The 25,763-nt window shown below is 53.4% G+C and overlaps 2 protein-coding genes across 5 annotated transcripts in view; one reads left to right on the top strand and one right to left on the bottom strand.

Annotated features, from left to right (window-relative positions):
- Positions 1 to 19,104, top strand: part of PLCZ1 (phospholipase C zeta 1) — an 84,692-nt gene extending 65,588 nt beyond the window's left edge. The window contains exons 6-14 of the mRNA XM_069951182.1: positions 9,211 to 9,355; positions 13,136 to 13,288; positions 14,188 to 14,349; positions 14,587 to 14,755; positions 16,518 to 16,634; positions 16,841 to 17,013; positions 17,109 to 17,241; positions 17,339 to 17,488; positions 18,969 to 19,104. Of these exons, the coding sequence (XP_069807283.1) occupies positions 9,211 to 9,355; positions 13,136 to 13,288; positions 14,188 to 14,349; positions 14,587 to 14,755; positions 16,518 to 16,634; positions 16,841 to 17,013; positions 17,109 to 17,241; positions 17,339 to 17,488; positions 18,969 to 19,051 (1,285 nt within the window). The 3' untranslated portion in view covers positions 19,052 to 19,104. The remainder of the gene's footprint in view (positions 1 to 9,210; positions 9,356 to 13,135; positions 13,289 to 14,187; positions 14,350 to 14,586; positions 14,756 to 16,517; positions 16,635 to 16,840; positions 17,014 to 17,108; positions 17,242 to 17,338; positions 17,489 to 18,968) is intronic.
- Positions 19,105 to 19,231: 127 nt separating this feature from the next.
- The window catches only part of PIK3C2G (phosphatidylinositol-4-phosphate 3-kinase catalytic subunit type 2 gamma), a 91,051-nt gene continuing 84,519 nt past the window's right edge, over positions 19,232 to 25,763 (bottom strand). For 2 of the 4 annotated variants that reach the window (XM_069963575.1, XM_069963572.1), the window contains exons 26-31: positions 25,326 to 25,435; positions 25,067 to 25,238; positions 24,935 to 24,980; positions 24,114 to 24,196; positions 20,612 to 20,737; positions 19,232 to 20,527 (exon numbers count right to left, since the gene is read on the bottom strand). In XM_069963575.1, the coding sequence (XP_069819676.1) occupies positions 20,387 to 20,527; positions 20,612 to 20,737; positions 24,114 to 24,196; positions 24,935 to 24,980; positions 25,067 to 25,238; positions 25,326 to 25,435 (678 nt within the window). In that variant the 3' untranslated portion in view covers positions 19,232 to 20,386. Of the gene's footprint in view, positions 20,528 to 20,611; positions 20,738 to 24,113; positions 24,197 to 24,934; positions 24,981 to 25,066; positions 25,239 to 25,325; positions 25,436 to 25,763 lie in introns of those variants that run through there. The other 2 variants (XM_069963579.1, XM_069963587.1) reach the window with 2 other exon arrangements.

Below are 25,763 nucleotides of genomic sequence, written 5' to 3'. Positions count from 1 at the left end.
TATATACTCACTGGCACCAACATAACGGGAAGGGAAGGCAGGTCATATATACTCACTGGCACCAACATAACGGGAAGGGAAGGCCGGTCATATATACTCACTAGCCCCAACATAACGGGAAGGGAAGGCCGGTCATATATACTCACTGGCACCAACATAACGGGAAGGGAAGGCCGGTCATATATACTCACTGGCACCAACATAACAGGAAGGGAAGGCTGGTCATATATACTCACTGGCACCAACATAATGAGAAGGGAAGGCCGGTCATATATACTCACTGGCATCAACATAACGGGAAGGGAAGGCAGGTCATATATACTCACTGGCACCAACATAACGGGAAGGGAAGGCCGGTCATATATACTCACTGGCACCAACATAACGAGAAGGGAAGGCCGGTCATATATACTCACTGGCCCCAACATAACGGGAAGGGAAGGCCGGTCATATATACTCACTGGCACCAACATAACGGGAAGGGAAGGCAGGTCATATATACTCACTGGCACCAACATAACGGGAAGGGAAGGCCGGTCATATATACTCACTGGCACCAACATAACGAGAAGGGAAGGACGGTCATATATACTCACTGGCCCCAACATAACGAGAAGGGAAGGACGGTCATATATACTCACTGGCACCAACATAACGAGAAGGGAAGGACGGTCATATATACTCACTGGCACCAACATAACGAGAAGGGAAGGACGGTCATATATACTCACTGGCATCAACATAACGAGAAGGGAAGGCCGGTCATATATACTCACTGGCCCCAACATAACGGGAAGGGAAGGCCGGTCATATATACTCACTAGCCCCAACATAACGGGAAGGGAAGGACGGTCATATATACTCACTGGCATCAACATAACGGGAAGGGAAGGCCGGTCATATATACTCACTGGCACCAACATAACGGGAAGGGAAGGACGGTAATATATACTCACTGGCATCAACATAACGGGAAGGGAAGGCCGGTCATATATACTCACTGGCACCAACATAACGGGAAGGGAAGGACGGTAATATATACTCACTGGCACCAACATAACGGGAAGGGAAGGACGGTCCTATATACTCACTGGCACCAACATAACGGGAAGGGAAGGACGGTTATATATACTCACTGGCACCAACATAACGGGAAGGGAAGGACGGTCATATATACTCACTGGCACCAACATAACGGGAAGGGAAGGACGGTCCTATATACTCACTGGCACCAACATAACGGGAAGGGAAGGACGGTTATATATACTCACTGGCACCAACATAACGGGAAGGGAAGGACGGTCATATATACTCACTGGCACCAACATAACGGGAAGGGAAGGACGGTCATATATACTCACTGACACCAACATAACAGGAAGGGAAGGACGATCATATATACTCACTGGCCCCAACATAACGGGAAGGGAAGGCCGGTCATATATACTCACTGGCCCCAACATAACGGGAAGGGAAGGCCGGTCATATATACTCACTGGCATCAACATAACGAGAAGGGAAGGCCGGTCATATATACTCACTGGCCCCAACATAACGGGAAGGGAAGGCCGGTCATATATACTCACTGGCACCAACATAACGGGAAGGGAAGGCCGGTCATATATACTCACTGGCCCCAACATAACGAGAAGGGAAGGCCGGTCATATATACTCACTGACCCCAACATAACGGGAAGGGAAGGCCGGTCATATATACTCACTGGCACCAACATAACAGGAAGGGAAGGCCGGTCATATATACTCACTGGCACCAACATAACGGGAAGGGAAGGCCGGTCATATATACTCACTGGCACCAACATAACGGGAAGGGAAGGACGGTAATATATACTCACTGGCACCAACATAACGAGAAGGGAAGGCCGGTCATATATACTCACTGGCACCAACATAACGGGAAGGGAAGGCCGGTCATATATACTCACTGGCACCAACATAACGGGAAGGGAAGGCCGGTCATATATACTCACTGGCACCAACATAACGGGAAGGGAAGGACGGTCATATATACTCACTGGCACCAACATAACGGGAAGGGAAGGCCGGTCATATATACTCACTAGCCCCAACATAACGGGAAGGGAAGGCCGGTCATATATACTCACTGGCATCAACATAACAGGAAGGGAAGGACGGTCATATATACTCACTGGCACCAACATAACGGGAAGGGAAGGCCGGTCATATATACTCACTGGCCCCAACATAACGGGAAGGGAAGGCCGGTCATATATACTCACTGGCCCCAACATAACGAGAAGGGAAGGCCGGTCATATATACTCACTGGCACCAACATAACGGGAAGGGAAGGCCGGTCATATATACTCACTGGCACCAACATAACAGGAAGGGAAGGACGGTCATATATACTCACTGGCACCAACATAACGGGAAGGGAAGGCCGGTCATATATACTCACTGGCACCAACATAACGGGAAGGGAAGGCCGGTCATATATACTCACTGGCATCAACATAACGGGAAGGGAAGGCCGGTCATATATACTCACTGGCACCAACATAACGGGAAGGGAAGGACGGTCATATATACTCACTGGCCCCAACATAACGGGAAGGGAAGGCCGGTCATATATACTCACTGGCCCCAACATAACTGGAAGGGAAGGCCGGTCATATATACTCACTGGTACCAACATAACGGGAAGGGAAGGACGGTCATATATACTCACTGGCACCAACATAACGGGAAGGGAAGGACGGTCATATATACTCACTGGCACCAACATAACGGGAAGGGAAGGCCGGTCATATATACTCACTGGCACCAACATAACGGGAAGGGAAGGACGGTCATATATACTCACCGGTACAGCAAACACATAAAAAATTCGGGATCTTCACGTCCCAGTGTGAAGTTTGTTGTTTTTAACAGTTTATTTCACATAAATTAAAATATCTAAAAAACACACAACATACATTAAGGGGGCCCCCAGGAACTCATTCGAGTATGAGGGTACTTGATGGTACTTGTTACTCGGACGAGCATCTCGTGATACTTGAGACAATGGCATATTTCTCTTCCTGCATGTTTGGCGGCTTTTTCTCAGCCAATCATCATGCAGGAGAGGCTTTGGGAGCTCCTAGCATCACGTGGGACCCATACATGTTGATAGCAGCAATTGGTTGGCCAGATCACATGACCCGGGCATATAAGTATCCGGGCCGGTGGTGTTCGCCTCACATGCATGCTGGAAGAGATTAGGGAGAGAGCTGCTGCTGGTCAGGGAGAGCGTTAGGGAGGCAGGGAATACTAGCAATACAACCAAACAGACCTTGTAAGGGCTTCATATCTTTATTTTTTTTGTATTACTCCAGACTGCTGGCTGGGACTTGCAGTGCAGCTACCATGATTTTAGCTAGTGTGACCAGTATCTTTTGTCATCTGCAGAGTTGCTTCCCTCACTGCTCATTGTCCTGTGTAAGAGCTGGCATACACCATATAGCACCACTTACACACAGACTCTATACCACTACCTCCAAAAGTAGTCTGAGTAATATATTTTCTTGGCTTGCTGTGATCTGTAGTGCAGCTCTCTCAGTCTTGATTGTGCAGTGTCCATAAAATGGTGAACCCAAGGGGTAAGGGTCGAGGACGAGGGCGTGGGGTTCCAAGCGATGCAGTGGGCAGAGGCCGTGGTTCTGGGCAGGGTGACACAGCAGCACCCCTTGAGGTGGGAGCAGTGGCACACCGCAGATGTTCACTCCCTAGCTTATTCTCGCAGCAGTGTGAACAGGTGATGATGTGAATAGCGGATAATGTGTCCAGTAACTTATCCACCACCCAGGGTACCCATGCTTAATCCTTAGCTGTTGAGCGTGTATGGCCTGAAGAGGAGGAATTGGTGGAGGAGGAGAAAATTGAGAGTCAGCCTATTGAGGAGAAGGGGTTCTTGCGTGTTGGGACCCTGGCGCACATTGCTGACTTTATGTTGAGCTGTCTTTCCCGTGACCCTCGGGTTAAAATTTTTTTTGACAACACCTATTACTGGGTGCTCACCCTCCTGGACCCTTGGTACAAGCAGAACTTTTCCACTGTCATTCCTGACGAGGAACGCAGTATGAGAGTGAATTAATAACAACAGGCCCTGGTGCAGAAGCTGAAAGGCTGTCCATCTACCTTGTTCACTGAGTTCTCACCGCCATGCTGTGTCAGGCATAATTTTTGGGAGGTTCCACGCCTGCCTCATCTAAAGGCCGGTAAAGGCCACTTTATCGGCTGTTTTTTAATCTTCGATTTCAAATTTCAAATCAAATCGACTTCAAGTCAAGTGCTATTTTGCAGGGCTGTCAGATCATCTGTTGTATCTCCAATATACACACCACAACTAAAAGGAACAGACAGTGAAAATGGTGGAAAAAGTCCACTCACTTCTACCGCACTTGCCTGCTCTTAGATACTCTTTAAAGGATTAAAATCGTAGTCATTCAATTTTGGGGGCCTCTTAAGGAGACTGTATTGTTATTCTTCATCCCGACCTCCAATGATTTTGCCTCTCAGGCACAACTGCATGAGGGGGTGGGGCTAAATCTCCCCATAATCCGGCTATTTTTATTGGATGATTGTATTATCCATTTCATACCATGTTATTGCTGGAACTTCAAACTCAAAATTTAAACTAATTCGAATTCAAACTCAAAATCAAATTATAATTCAAAATTAAAAAATAAATAGAAAAAAAAATAAATTTTAAATTTGGTCGCCAGAACAGAAGCGTCGTGGAGAAGTGGTGAGTGATGATACGGGGAAAATTACCCCAACTGCTAAAGTAGTCAGGGGGCGTCATGCCCCCGTCCTGGTCAGTCTAGTAACTTAAAAAGACAAGTTATTAAGGGGAGGAGGGGAGCAGTCAGCTTGTCAGGCACTGGCAGGGGAACACTCTCCAAGGCCTTTGACCTTCAGGCCTTTGACCTTGTTCGCATGTGCCTCGCCCATCTTGGTCTGGGTCAGCACTATTGTCTTGAGGTTGACCACCAGGCTGTTGCCCAGAATTAGGCATAATGGTGGCATTAGGCGGCCTCGGAGGCCTCCATACATGCTGCCCCTGCTGTTTCCTGGCCTTTCCTATTTCCATCATTTCCTGAGGTTGACAGGTTTTCCCACGACCTTCCCTCTACCGAACTTGGGTCCCCTGCAAAAAAGCTCGAGACTCCCATTGACTTCAATAGGGTTCATTACTCGAAACGAGCACTCGAGCATTTTAGTACCCAGGACACTACGACAAGCAAAAATGCCAAGGACCATATCTAACCAATGAGTCTGATGTGATAACTGTGCTGCACTACTGTAACCAGGAGGGTGAGGTAGAAGGACTACCGAAAGATGTGCAAAACAAGGGGGGGGGGTGGAAAATGTCCAAAATGTCACCAAATCTCCACTGCCTGATCTCAGACCACCCGATTACCGCGCTCCACTGCCTGATCTCAGACCACCCGGTTACCGCGCTCCACTGCCTGATCTCAGACCATCCGGTTACTGCGCTCCACTGCCTGATCTCAGACCACTCGGTTACCGCGCTCCACTGCCTGATCTCAGACCACCCGGTTACCGCGCTCCACTGCCTGATCTCAGACCATCCGGTTACTGCGCTCCACTGCCTGATCTCAGACCACTCGGTTACCGCGCTCCACTGCCTGATCTCAGACCACCCGGTTACCGCGCTCCACTGCCTGATCTCAGACCATCCGGTTACCGCGCTCCACTGCCTGATCTCAGACCACCCGGTTACCGCGCTCCACTGCCTGATCTCAGACCATCCCGTTACCGCGCTCCACTGCCTGATCTCAGACCACCCGGTTACCGCGCTCCACTGCCTGATCTCAGACCACCCGGTTACCACGCTCCACTGCCTGATCTCAGACCACTCGGTTACCACACTCCACTGCCTGATCTCAGACCATCCGATTACCACGCTCCACTGCCTGATCTCAGACCACCCGGTTACCGCGCTCCACTGCCTGATCTCAGACCATCTGGTTACCGCGCTCCACTGCCTGATCTCAGACCACCCGGTTACCACACTCCACTGCCTGATCTCAGACCATCCGGTTACCGCGCTCCACTGCCTGATCTCAGACCACTCGGTTACCACACTCCACTGCCTGATCTCAGACCATCCGGTTACCGCGCTCCACTGCCTGATCTCAGACCACCCGGTTACCGCGCTCCACTGCCTGAACTCAGACCATCTGGTTACCGCGCTCCACTGCCTGATCTCAGACCACCCGGTTACCGCGCTCCACTGCCTGATCTCAGACCATCCGGTTACCGCGCTCCACTGCCTGATCTCAGACCACTCGGTTACCACGCTCCACTGCCTGATCTCAGACCATCCGGTTACCGCGCTCTACTGCCTGATCTCAGACCACTCGGTTACCACACTCCACTGCCTGATCTCAGACCATCTGGTTACCGCGCTCCACTGCCTGATCTCAGACCACCCGGTTACCGCGCTCCACTGCCTGATCTCAGACCATCTGGTTACCGCGCTCCACTGCCTGATCTCAGACCACCCGGTTACCGCGCTCCACTGCCTGATCTCAGACCACCCGGTTACCGCGCTCCACTGCCTGATCTCAGACCACCCGGTTACCGCGCTCCACTGCCTGATCTCAGACCACCCCGTTACCGCGCTCCACTGCCTGATCTCAGACCACCCGGTTACCGCGCTCCACTGCCTGATCTCAGACCATCCGGTTACCGCGCTCCACTGCCTGATCTCAGACCACTCGGTTACCACACTCCACTGCCTGATCTCAGACCATCTGGTTACCGCGCTCCACTGCCTGATCTCAGACCACTCGGTTACCACACTCCACTGCCTGATTTCAGACCACCCGGTTACCGCGCTCCACTGCCTGATCTCAGACCACCCGGTTACCGCGCTCCACTGCCTGATCTCAGACCATCCGGTTACCGCGCTCCACTGCCTGACCTCAGACCATCCGGTTACCGCGCTACACTGCCTGATCTCAGACCACTCAATTACCGCGCTCCACTGCCTGATCTCAGACCACCCGGTTACCGCGCTCCACTGCCTGATCTCAGACCATCCGGTTACTGCGCTCCACTGCCTGATCTCAGACCATCCCGTTACCGCGCTCCACTGCCTGATCTCAGACCACCCGGTTACCGCGCTCCACTGCCTGATCTCAGACCACCCGGTTACCGCGCTCCACTGCCTGATCTCAGACCATCCGGTTACCACACTCCACTGCCTGATCTCAGACCATCCCGTTACCGCGCTCCACTGCCTGACCTCAGACCATCCGGTTACCGCGCTCCACTGCCTGATCTCAGACCACCCGGTTACCGCGCTCCACTGCCTGATCTCAGACCATCCGGTTACCGCGCTCCACTGCCTGATCTCAGACCATCCCGTTACCGCGCTCCACTGCCTGACCTCAGACCATCCGGTTACCGCGCTCCACTGCCTGATCTCAGACCACTCGGTTACCGTGCTCCACTGCCTGATCTCAGACCATCCGGTTACCGCGCTCCACTGCCTGACCTCAGACCATCCGGTTACCGCGCTACACTGCCTGATCTCAGACCACTCGGTTACCGCGCTCCACTGCCTGATCTCAGACCATCCGGTTACCGCGCTCCACTGCCTGATCTCTTCTGAAACATCCTCAACGGTACGGCGACCTTGCTGAATGGATACCATGTTAGATGCGGCCAGGGCAGCGCGGTTAGGGTCATCGTAAATCTGTCCCAAGGACCAGAAAAACCTTTGCAGAGAATTCCATTCGGGGTCACCGGGAGGTAGAGACCACGCCCAGTCCTGGGGCGCCCCCTGGAGGAGAGACACCGCCATCGCTACCCTCTCAGCATCCCTGGAGAAGACGTTAAACCTGAAGTGCAGATTACAAACGTCCTGAATTTGTCCGGATTCCCCTCAAACTGGTCGGCCATCAGCATCTTAGGTCGGGGAGTCTGGAAGGTCACAGGAGTCGGTGTCACAGTCATCTGGGCTGTTGACGGGGTCAAGACATCCACCCGCTGTGCCAACTGTGCCATAACACCCGCCATGCCCTCCATCCGTGTCGCAATGTCCTCTACGGTCGGCAATGGACGGTGCAACAGACCCGCTGAGCCGTGGGGATGGCTGCTGGGGGTAATGGCCTGTGATAAGGTTAGGAATCAGGGACAGGACGACACAAGGACAGGTGAGCCGCTGTCCCTGCCTACTTGCCTCAGATGCCCTAAGCAGCAACGGACAACTGGACGGCAGTCCCTGATCTCACTAAGTAATGGAGGAGGTTATGAGGAGGTAACGGAGGCTGATCTGAGGTAACGGAGGCTGATCTGAGGTAACGGAGGCTGATCTGAGGTAAAGCAGGCTGATCTGAGGTAACGGAGGCTGATCTGAGGAAACGGAGGCTGCTCTGAGGTAACGGAGGCTGATCTGAGGTAAAGCAGGCTGATCTGAGGTAAATGAGGCTGCTCTGAGATAACGGAGGCTGATCTGAGGAAACGGAGGCTGATCTGAGGTAAAGCAGGCTGATCTGAGGTAACGGAGGCTGATCTGAGGTAAATGAGGCTGATCTGAGGTAACGGAGGCTGATCTGAGGTAATGGAGGCTGCTCTGAGGTAACGGAGGCTGATCTGAGGTAACGGAGGCTGATCTGAGGTAACGGAGGCTGATCTGAGGTAACGGAGGCTGATCTGAGGTAACGAAGGCTGATCTGAGGTAACGGAGGCTGATCTGAGGTAACGGAGGCTGATCTGAGGTAAAGCAGGCTGATCTGAGGTAACGAAGGCTGATCTGAGGTAACGGAGGCTGCTCTGAGGTAAAGCAGGCTGATCTGAGGTAAAGCAGGCTGATCTGAGGTAACGGAGGCTGATCTGAGGTAACGGAGGCTGATCTGAGGTAAATGAGGCTGCTCTGAGGTAACGGAGGCTGCTCTGAGGTAACGGAGGCTGATCTGAGGTAACGGAGGCTGATCTGAGGTAAATGAGGCTGCTCTGAGGTAACGGAGGCTGATCTGAGGTAAATGAGGCTGCTCTGAGGTAACGGAGGCTGATCTGAGGTAACGGAGGCTGCTCTGAGGTAACGGAGGCTGATCTGTGCCATCAGGTTGTGACTGGAGAGTCTTGTGTGTATTGTGTTCAGCACTGCTGGGAGTCAGACACTATCTTACCCATAATGCCCTCTTTCCTCACAGCGCCCTCATGAGGGGATGCCGCTGCCTGGAGATTGACTGCTGGGATGGAGACGAGGATGAGCCCATTGTCTATCATGGATTCACACTGACCAGCAAACTCCTCTTCAGATCCGTCCTCTCGGTCATCAGTCAGTACGCCTTCCTGGTCAGTGTCAGCGGACGTAACACAGTGATATCTGTAAGAACAGCGCCCCACAGCAGTCATGTGATACCGCCACACAGCAGTCATGTGATACCGCCACACAGCAGTCATGTGATACCGCCACACAGCAGTCATGTGATACCGCCACACAGCAGTCATGTGATACCGCCACACAGTCATGTGATACCGCCACACAGCAGTCATGTAATACCGCCACACAGCAGTCATGTAATACCGCCACACAGCAGTCATGTAATATCGCCACACAGCTCTCATATAATACCGCCACACAGCAGTCATGTAATACCGCCACACAGCAGTCATGTAATACCGCCACACAGCAGTCATGTAATACCGCCACACAGCAGTCATGTAATATCGCCACACAGCTCTCATATAATACCGCCACACAGCAGTCATGTAATACCGCCACACAGCAGTCATGTAATACCGCCACACAGCAGTCATGTAATACCGCCACACAGCAGTCATGTAATACCGCCACACAGCAGTCATGTAATACCGCCACACAGCAGTCATGTAATACCGCCACACAGCAGTCATGTAATACCGCCACACAGCAGTCATGTAATACCGCCACACAGCAGTCATGTAATACCGCCACACAGCAGTCATGTAATACCGCTACACAGCTCTCATATAATACTGCCACACAGCTCTCATATAATACCGCCACACAGCAGTCATGTAATACCGCCACACAGCAGTCATGTAATACCGCCACACAGCAGTCATGTAATACCGCCACACAGCAGTCATGTAATACCGCCACACAGCTCATGTAATATCGCCACACAGCTCTCATGTAATACCGCCACACAGCAGTCATGTAATACCGCCACACAGCAGTCATGTAATATCGCCACACAGCTCTCATGTAATACCGCCACACAGCAGTCATGTAATACCGCCACACAGCAGTCATGTAATAGCGCCACACAGCAGTCATGTGATACCGCCACACAGCAGTCACGTAATACCGCTACACAGCTCTCATATAATACCGCCACACAGCAGTCGTGTGATACCGCCACACAGTGCTCTTGTAATACCGCCACACAGCAGTCACGTAATACCGCTACACAGCTCTCATATAATACCGCCACACAGCTCTCATGTAATACCGCCACACAGCAGTCATGTCATACCGCCACACAGCGCTCTTGTAATACCGCCACACAGCAGTCATGTGATACCGCCACACAGCGATCATGTGATACCGCCACACAGCAGTCATGTGATACCGCCACACAGCAGTCATGTAATACCGCCACACAGCAGTCATGTAATACTGCCACACAGCAGTCTATGTGATACCGCCACACAGCGTTTATGTAATACCGCCACACAGCTCTCATATAATACCGCCACACAGCAGTCATGTAATACCGCTCCACAGCAGTCATATAATACCGCCACACAGCAGTCATGTAATACCGCCACACAGCAGTCATGTAATACCGCCACACAGCAGTCATGTAATACCGCCACACAGCAGTCATGTAATACCGCCACACAGCAGTCATGTAATACCGCCACACAGCAGTCATGTAATACCGCCACACAGCAGTCATGTAATACCGCCACACAGCTCTCATATAATACCGCCACACAGCAGTCATGTAATACCGCCACACAGCAGTCATGTAATACCGCCACACAGCAGTCATGTAATACCGCCACACAGCAGTCATGTAATACCGCCACACAGCAGTCATGTAACACAGCCACACAGCGACAGGGGAATTATTGGCTCCTCCCTCCATGTATATAATAATGGGGGTATTATTGGCTCCTCCCTCCATGTGTATAACAGGGGTATTATTGGCTCCTCCCTCCATGTGTATAACAATGGTATTATTAGCTCCTCCCTCCATGTATATAATATTGGGGGTATTATTGGCTCCTCCCACTCCATGTATATAATAACGGGGGTATTATTGGCTCCTCCCCCCTCCATGTATATAATAACGGGGGTATTATTGGCTCCTCCCCCTCCATGTATATAATAAGGGGGGTATTATTGGCTCCTCCCCCTCCATGTATATAATAATGGGGGTATTATTGGCTCCTCCCCCTCCATGTATATAATAACGGGGGTATTATTGGCTCCTCCCCCTCCATGTATATAATAACGGGGGTATTATTGGCTCCTCCCTCCATGTATATAATAACGGGGGTATTATTGGCTCCTCCCTCCATGTATATAATAACAGGGGTATTATTGGCTCCTCCCCCTCCATGTATATAATAACGGGGGTATTATTGGCTCCTCCCTCCATGTATATAATAACAGGGGTATTATTGGCTCCTCCCCCTCCATGTATATAATAAGGGGGGTATTATTGGCTCCTCCCCCTCCATGTATATAATAATGGGGGTATTATTGGCTCCTCCCCCTCCATGTATATAATAACGGGGGTATTATTGGCTCCTCCCCCTCCATGTATATAATAACGGGGGTATTATTGGCTCCTCCCCCTCCATGTATATAATAACGGGGGTATTATTGGCTCCTCCCCCTCCATGTATATAATAACGGGGGTATTATTGGCTCCTCCCTCCATGTATATAACGGGGGTATTATTGGCTCCTCCCTCCATGTATATAATAACGGGGGTATTATTGGCTCCTCTCCCTCCATGTATATAATAACGGGGGTATTATTGGCTCCTCCCTCCATGTATATAATAACGGGGGTATTATTGGCTCCTCCCTCCATGTATATAATAACGGGGGTATTATTGACTCCTCCCTCCATGTATATAATAACGGGGGTATTATTGGCTCCTCCCTCCATGTATATAATAACGGGGGTATTATTGGCTCCTCACTCCATGTATATAATAACGGGGGTATTATTGGCTCCTCCCTCCATGTATATAATAACAGGGGTATTATTGGCTCCTCCCCCTCCATGTATATAATAACGGGGGTGTTATTGGCTCCTCCCCCTCCATGTATATAATAATGGGGGTATTATTGGCTCCTCCCTCCATGTATATAATATTGGGGGTATTATTGGCTCCTCCCTCCATGTATATAATAATGGGGGTATTATTAGCTCCTCCCCCTCCATGTATATAATAATGGGGGTATTATTAGCTCCTCCCCCTCCATGTGTATAACGGGGGTATTATTGGCTCCTCCCTCCATGTATATAATAACGGGGGTATTATTGGCTCCTCCCCCTCCATGTATATAATAACGGGGGTATTATTGGCTCCTCCCCCTCCATGTATATAATAACAGGGGTATTATTGGCTCCTCACTCCATGTATATAATAACGGGGGTATTATTGGCTCCTCCCCCTCCATGTATATAATAATGGGGGTATTATTGGCTCCTCCCTCCATGTATATAATATTGGGGGTATTATTGGCTCCTCCCCCTCCATGTATATAATAACGGGGGTATTATTGGCTCCTCCCCCTCCATGTATATAATAATGGGGGTATTATTAGCTCCTCCCCCTCCATGTATATAATAATGGGGGTATTATTAGCTCCTCCCCCTCCATGTATATAACGGGGGTATTATTGGCTCCTCCCCCTCCATGTATATAATAATGGGGGTATTATTGGCTCCTCCCCCTCCATGTATATAATAATGGGGGTATTATTGGCTCCTCCCTCCATGTATATAATAATGGGGGTATTATTGGCTCCTCCCCCTCCATGTATATAATAATGGGGGTATTATTGGCTCCTCCCCCTCCATGTATATAATAATGGGGGTATTATTGGCTCCTCCCCCTCCAGGCCTCTCCCTATCCGCTCATCTTGTCGCTGGAGAATCACTGCTCCCCCAGACAGCAGGAGGTGATGAGGAGACAGCTGACAACCATCCTGGGCGACAAGCTGCTCACCATGCCTGTGTGTGACACCTCCCCCGGAGTCCTGCCCTCCCCCGAGGTGAGTAACAGGGGGTGGGGAGAGTGACCAGAGGGGGCAGGGTCAGAGTGAGTGCCCAGAGGGGGCGGGGTCAGAGTGAGTGACCAGAGGGGGTGGGGAGAGTGACCAGAGGGGGCAGGGTCAGAGTGAGTGACCAGAGGGGGTGGGGAGAGTGACCAGAGGGGGCAGGGTCAGAGTGAGTGACCAGAGGGGCGGGGTCAGAGTGAGTGACCAGAGGGGGCGGGGTCAGAGTGAGTGACCAGAGGGGGCGGGGTCAGAGTGAGTGACCAGAGGGGGCAGGGTCATTGATCCCTCAGAGGGGTGGGACCAGGATGAGTGACCAGAGGGGGTGGGGCCAGGGTGAGTGACCAGAGGGGTCGGGGCCAGGGTGAGTGACCAGAGGGGGTGGGGCCAGGGTGAGTGACCAGAGGGGTCGGGGCCAGGGTGAGTGACCAGAGGGGGTGGGGCCAGGGTGAGTGACCAGAGGGTCGGGGCCAGGGTGAGTGACCAGAGGGGTCGGGGCCAGGGTGAGTGACCAGAGGGGTCGGGCCAGGGTGAGTGACCACAGGGGTCGGGGCCATGGTGAGTGACCAGAGGGGGTGGGGCCAGAGTGAGTGACCAGAGGGGGTGGGGCCAGGGTGAGTGACCAGAGGGGTCGGGGCCAGGGTGAGTGACCAGAGGGGGTGGGGCCAGGGTGAGTGACCAGAGGGGGTGGGGCCAGGGTGAGTGACCAGAGGGGGTGGGGCCAGGGTGAGTGACCAGAGGGGGTGGGGCCAGGGTGAGTGACCAGAGGGGGTGGGGCCAGGGTGAGTGACCAGAGGGGGTGGGGCCAGGGGGACTGGGTCTACACCACTGGTTCCTCCCCTCACCGCCATGCTTTATACGTTACATTGTGTTATACAGTTATCATTATTTCCCAGGCTCTTAAAGGGAAGATCCTGATAAAACATAAGAAGGAGGAGCTCCTGCAGGACACCACCCCAAGGCCCACCCCCTGCGAGGTCATAGAAGAGGTGGAGCCAGCTGAGGAGAAAGAACAGAGGAGGCACTCCTCCATCACATCCATGATACCACAGACCAAGGTGACAGGACACATTCAGCTCCTCAGGGGTGGGGCCTGGTACCAAGGGGAGGGGCTAATATAAAAGCCAGTGACCTAAAAGCGGATCATTAACAAGCATGTGGAACACGATCAGTCGGTGGCGGCCATATTGCCTCCTGGGCTAAGACCTCAGGATTGTGAGGCGGGTCCATAGTCCACCAGTAACACAGGCCATCATCATCCGCTGCCATCACTGATCGTGTCGGCTTCTTCTCAGGTGGAGACCCCAATGATCCCACCGCCGATCCCCGCACAGCTCTCTGATCTCGTCATCTACACAAAGTCCACAAAATTCATCAGTTTCCAGGACTCAAAAGAACATCAGAAATACTACGAAAACAATTCTCTGTCCGAGCGAGCGGCTCAGCGACTAGTGCAAGACCAAGGTATGCCCACCACATGTCACCTGGACTCCGCCCCCTTGTCATCTGGGTGACCTTGCACTGCTTATCTGCAGTGGTCCATCATCTGCTCACACGTATGGAGGTCAATGTGGTGGTCCATCATCTGATCACATGGAGGTCACTGCGGTGGTCCATCATCTGATCTCATGTATGGAGGTCACTGCAGTGGTCCATCATCTGATCTCATGTATGGAGGTCACTGTGGTGGTCCATCATCTGATCTCATGTATGGAGGTCACTGCGGTGGTCCATCATCTGATTTCATGTATGGAGGTCACTGCGGTGGTCCATCATCTGATAACACGTATGGAGGTCACTGCGGTGGTCCATCATCTGCTCACACGTATGGAGGTCAATGCGGTGGTCCATCATCTGATCACATGGAGGTCACTGCGGTGGTCCATCATCTGATTTCATGTATGGAGGTCACTGCGGTGGTCCATCATCTGATAACACGTATGGAGGTCACTGCGGTGGTCCATCATCTGCTCACACGTATGGAGGTCAATGCGGTGGTCCATCATCTGATCACATGGAGGTCACTGCGGTGGTCCATCATCTGATCTCATGTATGGAGGTCACTGCAGTGGTCCATCATCTGATCTCATGTATGGAGGTCACTGTGGTGGTCCATCATCTGATCTTATGTATGGAGGTCACTGCGGTGGTCCATCATCTGATAACACGTATGGAGGTCACTGCGGTGGTCCATCATCTGATCACATGGAGGTCACTGCGGTGGTCCATCATCTGCTCACACGTATGGAGGTCACTGCGGTGGTCCATCATCTAATCTCATGTATGGAGGTCACTGCAGTGGTCCATCATCTGCTCACACGTATGGAGGTCACTGCGGTGATCCATCATCTGATCACACGTATGGAGGTCACTGTGGTGGTCCATCATCTGATCTCATGTATGGAGGTCTCTGCAGTGGTTTATCATCTGGTCACATGTATGGAGGTCACTGTCGTGGTCCATCATCTGGTCACATGTATAGAAGTCACTGTGGTGGTCCATCATCTGCCTACTCGTATGGAGGTCACTGCGGTGGTCCATCATCTGCTCACACATATGGAGGTCACTGTGGTGGTCCATCATCTGGTCACATGTATGGAGGTCACTGTGGTGGTCCATCATCTGGTCACATGTATAGAAGTCACTGTGGTGGTCCATCATCTGCCTACACGTATGGAGGTCACTGCAGTGGTCCATCATCTGCTCACACGTATGGAGGTCACTGTGGTGGTCCATCATCTGCTCACACGTATGGAGGTCACTGTGGTGGTCCATCATCTGCCTACACATATGGAGGTCACTGCAGTGGTCCATCATCTGATTACACGTATGGAGGTCACTGCAGTGGTCCATCATTTGCTCACACGTATGGAGGTCACTGCAGTGGTCCATCATCTGCTCACACGTATGGAGGTCACTGTGGTGGTCCATCATCTGCTCACACGTATGGAGGTCACTGTTGTGGTCCATCATCTGCTCACATGTATGGAGGTCACTGTGGTGGTCCATCATCTGCTCACACGTATGGAGGTCACTGCAGTGGTCCATCATCTGCCTACACGTATGGAGGTCACTATGGTGGTCCATCATCTGCTCACACGTATGGAGGTCACTATGGTGGTCCATCATCTGCTCACACGTATGGAGGTCACTGTGGTGGTCCATCATCTGCTCACATGTATGGAGGTCACTGTGGTGGTCCATCATGACTCAATCTTTCCCCCAGCCCAGGAATTCGTCCGACATACCAGCAGATTCCTCACCCGGATCTACCCCAAAGGCTCCAGAGCTGAATCCTCCAACTTTAACCCCCAGCAGTTCTGGAACGTCGGCTGCCAGATGGGTGAGTGCCACCACTGCCGCCACCATTGGGGCTGATTATAATGTGATAATAGAGTTAACCCCCTAATCCCAGAGCGTCCATACAATTTAGGGGGAGGAGCCATAATAATTTCCTGACCCCTGCAGTTCGGGAAGGCTGGCTCTGGTCACCCCTTATGTCATGTGACCGCGCCTCGTAACGTCTGACCCCTCCTGTTGTCCCTGCAGTCGCCCTAAATTACCAGACGCCGGGAATCCCGATGGATCTGTATATGGGAAGGTTCCTGGACAATGGCGGCTGCGGTTACGTCCTGAAGCCTGAATTCTTACAGGACGACAAGTTCGCCTTCGATCCAGAGAAATCGACACGCCGAAACCCCCCCATGCTCCTGACTATCAAGGTGAAGAGGGTGCTGTACATACTCTGTGCTGCGGGGTCATCCATCCCATGCGTCCCCAGCGTCCTTTGCATCATGGGTAATCCTGTGTTTCCCAGGTGATCAGCGGCTTCCTGCTCCCTCATGGCAGTGCCTCCACGATCAACAGCGCCGAACTTATTGCTAAGGTGGAGATCTACGGAATGCCTCCCGACATGGCGCAACAGAGGACGCAGGCGGTGAAGCATGGCGGTAAGGAGGGTTGGGACGGGCAGGTCCATGGGAGGGTCCGGCACAGCGGCTGTAGCCCACACCTGTCTACCATCTGCCTCTCTCTCTCTCGTTCCAGCCTTGAACCCACAGTGGCAGCAGTCGATGACCTTCTTTGTCCAGGTGCCGGAGCTGGCATTGGTGCGGTTCAGCCTGGAGGATCGGCTGCCGCTCATCCGCAATGAGTTCCTGGGGCAGTACACACTGCCGCTGACCAGCATGGCCAAAGGTAACGCCCCCGGGGGGCACATCCTTCATCTCGGAGGACACCGGTGCCACATATGTGCACAGTAGAGTTTAACTACCCCACCAACCCAGATTATGGGTTATCATCTCACCATTTGCCCCTCAGCTGCCCGGTGTCAGGTTCTCGTCTCACCATTTGCCACTCGGCTGCCCGGTGTCAGGTTCTCGTCTCACCATTTGCCCTAGGCTGCCCGGTGTCAGGTTCTTCTCTCATCATTTGCTCCTCGGCTGCCCAGTGTCAGGTTCTCGTCTCACCATTTGCCCCTCGGCTGCCCAGTGTCAGGTTCTCGTCTCACCATTTGCCCCTCAGCTGCCCAGTGTCAGGTTCTTCTCTCATCATTTGCCCCTCGGCTGCCCGGTGTCAGGTTCTTCTCCCACCATTTGCCCCTCGGCTGCTCTATGTCTGGTTCTTCTCTCATCATTTGCCCCTCGGCTGCCCGGTGTCAGGTTCTTCTCTTACCATTTACCCCTCGGCTGCCTGGTGTCAGGTTGCTGTCTCACCATTTACCCCTCGGCTGCCCTATGTCAGGTTCTTCTCTCATCATTTGCCCCTCGGCTGCCCGGTGTCAGGTTCTTCTCTCACCATTTACCCCTCGGCTGCCTGGTGTCAGGTTGCTGTCTCACCATTTACCCCTCGGCTGCCCTATGTCAGGTTCTTCTCTCATCATTTGCCCCTCGGCTGCCCAGTGTCAGGTTCTTCTCTCACCATTTGCCCCTCGGCTGCCCGGTGTCAGGTTCTTCTCCCACCATTTGCCCCTCGGCTGCCCTATGTCGGGTTCTTCTCTCATCATTTGCCCCTCGGCTGCCCAGTGTAAGGTTCTTCTCTCACCATTTGCCCCTCGGCTGCCCGGTGTCAGGTTCTCGTCTCACCATTTGCCCTAGGCTGCCCGGTGTCAGGTTCTTCTCTCATCATTTGCCCCTCGGCTGCCCAGTGTCAGGTTCTCGTCTCACCATTTGCCCCTCGGCTGCCCAGTGTCAGGTTCTCGTCTCACCATTTGCCCCTCGGCTGCCCAGTGTCAGGTTCTCGTCTCACCATTTGCCCCTCGGCTGCCCAGTGTCAGGTTCTCGTCTCACCATTTGCCCCTCAGCTGCCCAGTGTCAGGTTCTTCTCTCATCATTTGCCCCTCAGCTGCCCGGTGTCAGGTTCTTCTCCCACCATTTGCCCCTCGGCTGCCCTATGTCAGGTTCTTCTCTCACCATTTGCCCCTCGGCTGCCCTATGTCAGGTTCTTCTCTCAGCATTTGCCCCTCGGCTGCCCTATGTCAGGTTCTTCTCTCAGCATTTGCCCCTCAGCTGCCCAGTGGCAGGTTCTTCTCTCACCATTTGACCCTCGGCTGCCCAGTGTCAGATTCTTCTCTCACCATTTGACCCTCGGCTGCCCAGTGTCAGATTCTTCTCTCACCATTTGCCCCTCAGCTGCCGGGTGTCAGGTTACCGTCTCACCGTTTCCTTTTCTCTTGCAGGATATCGTCACGTTCCGCTTCTTAACAAGCACGGGCAGAGCATGGCACCCGCCTCACTATTTATACACGTCTGGTATCAGTAACCGCCACTGCTAACTACCCCCGCACAGTGCAATAAAACAGTGTCTGATATACAGCCCCAATGTGTGTGCCTGCCTCATGATAAAGCCAGACAGCAACCTGCAGAACTGTGAGCGCAGCTCCGGAGGTAACAGCAGCTCAATGGGTTAGTAACAAAGGTAAGAAAGGGAAGGACACAAAAATAGGAAACTTCTTTTTCTTTCTTAAATATAGTGAAATGTTTACAGGGAAATTCAGCACAGTCGGTGATAATCGCCAGAATCCGAGATGTCATCCCCAGAGGAGGGCGGCTGTGTGTGTGTGTGATGTCATCCCCAGAGGAGGGCGGCTGTGTGTGTGTGTGATGTCATCCCCAGAGGGCGGCTGTGTGTGTGATGTCATCCCCAGAGGGCGGCTGTGTGTGTGTGATGTCATCCCCAGAGGGCGGCTGTGTGTGTGATGTCATCCCCAGAGGGCGGCTGTGTGTGTGATGTCATCCCCAGAGGGCGGCTGTGTGTGTGTGATGTCATCCCCAGAGGAGGGCGGCTGTGTGTGTGATGTCATCCCCAGAGGGCGGCTGTGTGTGTGATGTCATCCCCAGAGGAGGGCGGCTGTGTGTGTGTGATGTCATCCCCAGAGGAGGGCGGCTGTGTGTGTGTGATGTCATCCCCAGAGGGCGGCTGTGTGTGTGTGTGATGTCATCCCCAGAGGGCGGCTGTGTGTGTGTGATGTCATCCCCAGAGGGCGGCTGTGTGTGTGTGATGTCATCCCCAGAGGAGGGCGGCTGTGTGTGTGTGTAATGTCATCCCCAGAGGAGGGCGGCTGTGTGTGTGTGATGTCATCCCCAGAGGAGGGCGGCTGTGTGTGTGTGTGTGTGTGATGTCATCCCCAGAGGAGGGCGGCTGTGTGTGTGTGATGTCATCCCCAGAGGAGGGCGGCTGTGTGTGTGTAATGTCATCCCCAGAGGAGGGCGGCTGTGTGTGTGTGATGTCATCCCCAGAGGAGGGCGGCTGTGTGTGTGTGATGTCATCCCCAGAGGGCGGCTGTGTGTGTGTAATGTCATCCCCAGAGGAGGGCAGCTGTGTGTGTGATGTCATCCCCAGAGGGTGGCTGTGTGTGTGTGATGTCATCCCCAGAGGGCGGCTGTGTGTGTGTAATGTCATCCCCAGAGGGCGGCTGTGTGTGTGATGTCATCCCCAGAGGGCGGCTGTGTGTGTGTGATGTCATCCCCAGAGGGCGGCTGTGTGTGTGATGTCATCCCCAGAGGGCGGCCACTGTAAATTGCTCCGGGCATAGCCAGCTGGACTGAGGGACTGGCGGCCATCTTTGATGTTGCGGAGTCCTCTAATCGTTGCGGCTCAGGCTCCCAGGTTGTACCAGACATCTTCCCTCAGTCGAGCGCTGCTCAGGGGGAGGCGCAGCTGCCCCAGGAATGTCCCTTTACTCCTCACCTGGATCCGCAGGACGAGGCCCTCCAGCTGCGGCACCGTGAATTGCACCTGCGACAAAGCCACAACGCCACCATTACACGGGAGCGGTGACATCATCAGTGTCCTGGTCATGTGACAGGGGGCGCTACCTACCAACTGGTTGATGATGGGCGCGCTGGTCCCGGACTGGGACTGGACGTCCTGTCTGGAGATTTCCCATGTGCCGGAGTAGAGGGAGACGGTGAGGCTGGGGGAAGGGCGCGACCCTTCCGTCAGATTCTGAGGACACAACCACAACGTTAGTGCGCACACTCGGGCCAGCCCAACCACATCACCAGTCATGTCACCAGTCACATAACTGCACGTCACCAGTCACATAACTGCACGTCACCAGTCACATCACCGCACGTCACCAGTCACACCACCAGTCACGTCACCAGTCACATCACCGCACGTCACCAGTCACACCACCGCACGTCACCAGTCACACCACCAGTCACGTCACCAGTCACATCACCGCACGTCACCAGTCACATCACCAGTCACATCAGCGCACGTCACCAGTCACATCACCAGTCACGTCACCGCACGTCACTCCACCAGTCACGTCACCAGTCACGTCACCAGTCACGTCACCAGTCACATCACCGCACGTCACCAGTCACACCACCGCACGTCACCAGTCACACCACCAGTCACGTCACCAGTCACACCACCAGTCACGTCACCAGTCACATCACCGCACGTCACCAGTCACACCACCGCATGTCACCAGTCACACCACCGCACGTCACCAGTCACACCACCAGTCACGTCACCAGTCACATCACCGCACGTCACCAGTCACACCACCGCACGTCACCAGTCACACCACCAGTCACGTCACCAGTCACATCACCGCACGTCACCAGTCACATAACTGCACGTCACCAGTCACATCACCGCACGTCACCAGTCACACCACCGCACGTCACCAGTCACACCACCAGTCACGTCACCAGTCACATCACCGCACGTCACCAGTCACACCACCGCACGTCACCAGTCACACCACCGCACGTCACCAGTCACACCACCAGTCACGTCACCAGTCACATCACCGCACGTCACCAGTCACATCACCAGTCACGTCACCGCACGTCACTCCACCAGTCACGTCACCAGTCACACCACCAGTCACGTCACCAGTCACGTCACCGCACGTCACTCCACCAGTCACGTCACCAGTCACATCACCGCACGTCACCAGTCACACCACCAGTCACGTCACCAGTCACGTCACCGCACGTCACTCCACCAGTCACGTCACCAGTCACGTCACCAGTCACTCCACCAGTCACTCCACCAGTCACACCACCGCACGTCACCAGTCACACCACCAGTCACACCACCAGTCACGTCACCAGTCACATCACCGCACGTCACGTCACCAGTCACGTCACGTCACTCCACCAGTCACGTCACGTCACTCCACCAGTCACGTCACCAGTCACGTCACCAGTCACACCACCAGTCACGTCACCAGTCACACCACCGCACGTCACCAGTCACACCACCAGTCACGTCACCAGTCACATCACCAGTCACGTCACCGCACGTCACTCCACCAGTCACGTCACCAGTCACACCACCGCACGTCACCAGTCAACACCACCAGTCACGTCACCGCACGTGACCAGTCACACCACCGCACGTCACCAGTCAACACCACCAGTCACATCACCGCACGTCACCAGTCACACCACCGCACGTCACCAGTCAACACCACCAGTCACGTCACCACACGTCACCAGTCAACACCACCAGTCACCAGTCACACCACCGCACGTCACCAGTCACGTCACCAGTCACATTACCGCATGTTGGCTGAGATACAGCCGGGCCCTGTGATGTTATGTGGCGACGCCGGTGCCGGTTGGGCGCACAGATATGGCGGCACACCTGCTTTTATTTTAGAGGGCCGGTTACACCTTGTTCCCCTGGGGTCATTGACCTGCCGGGTTGTTGCAGGGTCCTGTGGGCTGTAGTCATGGTGGTCCGGAGTGCAGTAGTGACCCTCCCGGACTATCGGTACCCCCACCCACAGACAGGGGAGATGTCCCAAGGAAGGTGTGTGCTGTGTTGGTGCGGGAGGCGGAATCACAGAGTCTCATTATCATAAATAATGTCTACGTTACTTGGAGACGGTGTGTGCAGCAGGTGATACAGCTTTGCAGTGATATAAGACGTTACACTTAATAGGACACTCGATAAGTTAGGATCCAGCTCTGTAGTGAGCGGATAGGGAGTAGTACAGTCGTGCTGGCTGAGTTGTGTGCTGAGAGAATAGAGTCAGAGTAGCAGAGAGGAGGATGTCGTGAGAGTCCCAACCCAAGTAGTACTGTGCTCTGCCGGGATTTTGGAGGATGAGGTAGAAGAATACTTAAAGAGAGAGAGAGAGAGAATACTTGTGCCCATGTTTTGACCTTTGGGTCTTCGCACCACCTATTGCCCTACCAGTGTTGGGGGACCCGTCCTAGAGGATGACACAAGCCCCCGACCTTGTTACATGGGATGAGCGGAATGCTGACGGTTCACTGCTGACAACAGCGCTGCGAGATAGAGTTCGTAGGCTTCTGGCAACTTTGCTCTATCCGGATCAGGTCCTAGCCTTGTCCCGCACTGTGACCCTCCTTATCCACGGCGTGGGTTGAGATGATCTCTGACTTGTCCTCTTTAAGGAACGGTTTAACACTGCAAAGTGTCAAGTGGAGTTACTTGAGGAGAAAAAGGTAACTCCATCTGCCTGCGTCTGCTTCTGACCTGCACACTGAGACTGGGGACCTGGCAGAGGGCTAGAGAGAACGTTCTGGCTTGTGTCCTCCCTCTACAAAGCCCAGTGACAAAAGACACTACACTTCCTCTACCCATGTGACTTCCTATCTACAGCCCCTGTAAGGTGCACTGTGAGTGGGTGAAGAGTGCATAGAGAAGAAGTAAAGAGAGAAGTGATAGGACAGAAGAGGAGAACACGCTCATTGGTCTACAGATCCATGTGACATATCAATAAACAATAACCCTTACAGTCCTGCAGCTGTGCATCAGCTAAGTATATACACTAACAATAGCGACATCTTGTGGCGAAACTTAATCACCACTGACACACAAAAAGTACAGGCTTTTGCGAAGGGTGTAACTACAAGCAACACATGTGGTGGGACACCACTCAGTCACAACACCGCACGTCCCCAGTCACACCACCGCATGTCCCCAGTCACACCACCGCACGTCACCAGTCACACCACCGCACGTCACCAGTCACACCACCGCACGTCACCAGTCACACCACCGCACGTCACCAGTCACACCACCGCATGTCCCCAGTCACACCACCGCACGTCACCAGTCACACCACCGCACGTCACCAGTCACACCACCGCACGTCACCAGTCACACCACCGCACGTCACCAGTCACACCACCGCATGTCCCCAGTCACACCACCGCACGTCACCAGTCACACCACCGCACGTCACCAGTCACACCACCGCACGTCACCAGTCACAACACCGCACGTCACCAGTCACACCACCGCACGTCACCAGTCACACCACCGCATGTCCCCAGTCACACCACCGCACGTCACCAGTCACACCACCGCACGTCACCAGTCTTACAATGTTCCTCAGATGTTTCAGCAGGACGCAGAGCTGAGGGTCCGAGAACCAGATGTGAAGCTGAATGCCCCGCGCTGAACCTGCTGAGGAGGAAACAGTCAGCAATGTAACATCATCATACAGCTAACGCTTACCTCCTGTGTCTGCTGAGGGGAAACAGTCAGCAATGTAATATCATCATACAGCTAACGCTTACCTCCTGTGTCTGCTGAGGGGAAACAGTCAGCAATGTAATATCATAATACAGCTAATGCTTACCTCCTGTGTCTGCTGAGGGGAAACAGTCAGCAATGTAATATCATCATACAGCTAACGCTTACCTCCTGTGTCTGCTGAGGAGGAAACAGTCAGCAATGTAATATCATCATACAGCTAACGCTTACCTCCTGTGTCTGCTGAGGAGGAAACAGTCAGCAATGTAATATCATCATACAGCTAACGCTTACCTCCTGTGTCTGCTGAGGAGGAAACAGTCAGCAATGTAATATCATCATACAGCTAATGCTTACCTCCTGTGTCTGCTGAGGGGAAACAGTCAGCAATGTAATATCATCATACAGCTAACGCTTACCTCCTGTGTCTGCTGAGGAGGAAACAGTCAGCAATGTAATATCATCATACAGCTAACGCTTACCTCCTGTGTCTGCTGAGGAGGAAACAGTCAGCAATGTAATATCATCATACAGCTAATGCTTACCTCCTGTGTCTGCTGAGGGGAAACAGTCAGCAATGTAATATCATCATACAGCTAACGCTTACCTCCTGTGTCTGCTGAGGGGAAACAGTCAGCAATGTAATATCATCATACAGCTAATGCTTACCTCCTGTGCCTGCTGGGTCACCGTGCACCCCGAGAAGCCGTCCGCCCTAAGGAGACTAGACATCATGAACTGGGACAACGGGAGCAGGAGTCACATGACTTACACCAGGCCCGTACAATGACGCATACTCACCACCTTGTGCACCTTGCGCACGCTCTTCACCGCCGCTCTCTTGATGAACTTGGCGAGGGCCGGCGTCACCCCCTCCCCCACCCGGCTCAGATCAGACGGCGTCATGTTGGCGAAGGCGTGGATCAGGAAGTTCAGCTTCACGGACGGACTCTCCAGACTCTCCTTGATTTTACTGCAGGAGGAAACATGGGAGGCGGGGGCTGGAGTGGCGGACATATTGGTTGTCACCGCCTCCCCGAAGGAGCAGACGAGACGTTACCTGGTAAAGTAACTGGACGCTTCCTGGTCAGAGTCATATGGTCGCAGACGGTTGTAGACGTACCTCAGATCGTCCACCGAGCGCAGCTCCGGGAGTCCAGCCTGCAGCATCTGCCGGGCACATGGAAGGTATGATCTCAGCTCCGGGGCGTCACTCAGCGCTCTACACGCCCTACAGCAATGATCTCAGCACTCTACACGCCCTACAGCAATGATCTCAGCGCTCTACACGCCCTACAGCAATGATCTCAGCGCTCTACACGCCCTACAGCAATGATCTCAGCGCTCTACACGCCCTACAGCAATGATCTCAGCGCTCTACACGCCCTACAGCAATGATCTCAGCTCCGGGGCGTCACTCAGCGCTCTACACGCCCTACAGCAATGATCTCAGCGCTCTACACGCCCTACAGCAATGATCTCAGCGCTCTACACGCCC

Source organism: Dendropsophus ebraccatus, chromosome 1, assembly GCF_027789765.1.
Source record: "Dendropsophus ebraccatus isolate aDenEbr1 chromosome 1, aDenEbr1.pat, whole genome shotgun sequence".
NCBI lineage: Eukaryota > Metazoa > Chordata > Amphibia > Anura > Hylidae > Dendropsophus > Dendropsophus ebraccatus.
The sequence above is the reverse complement of the archived record's forward strand: the minus strand, read 5'-3'. Positions and strand labels throughout refer to the sequence as shown.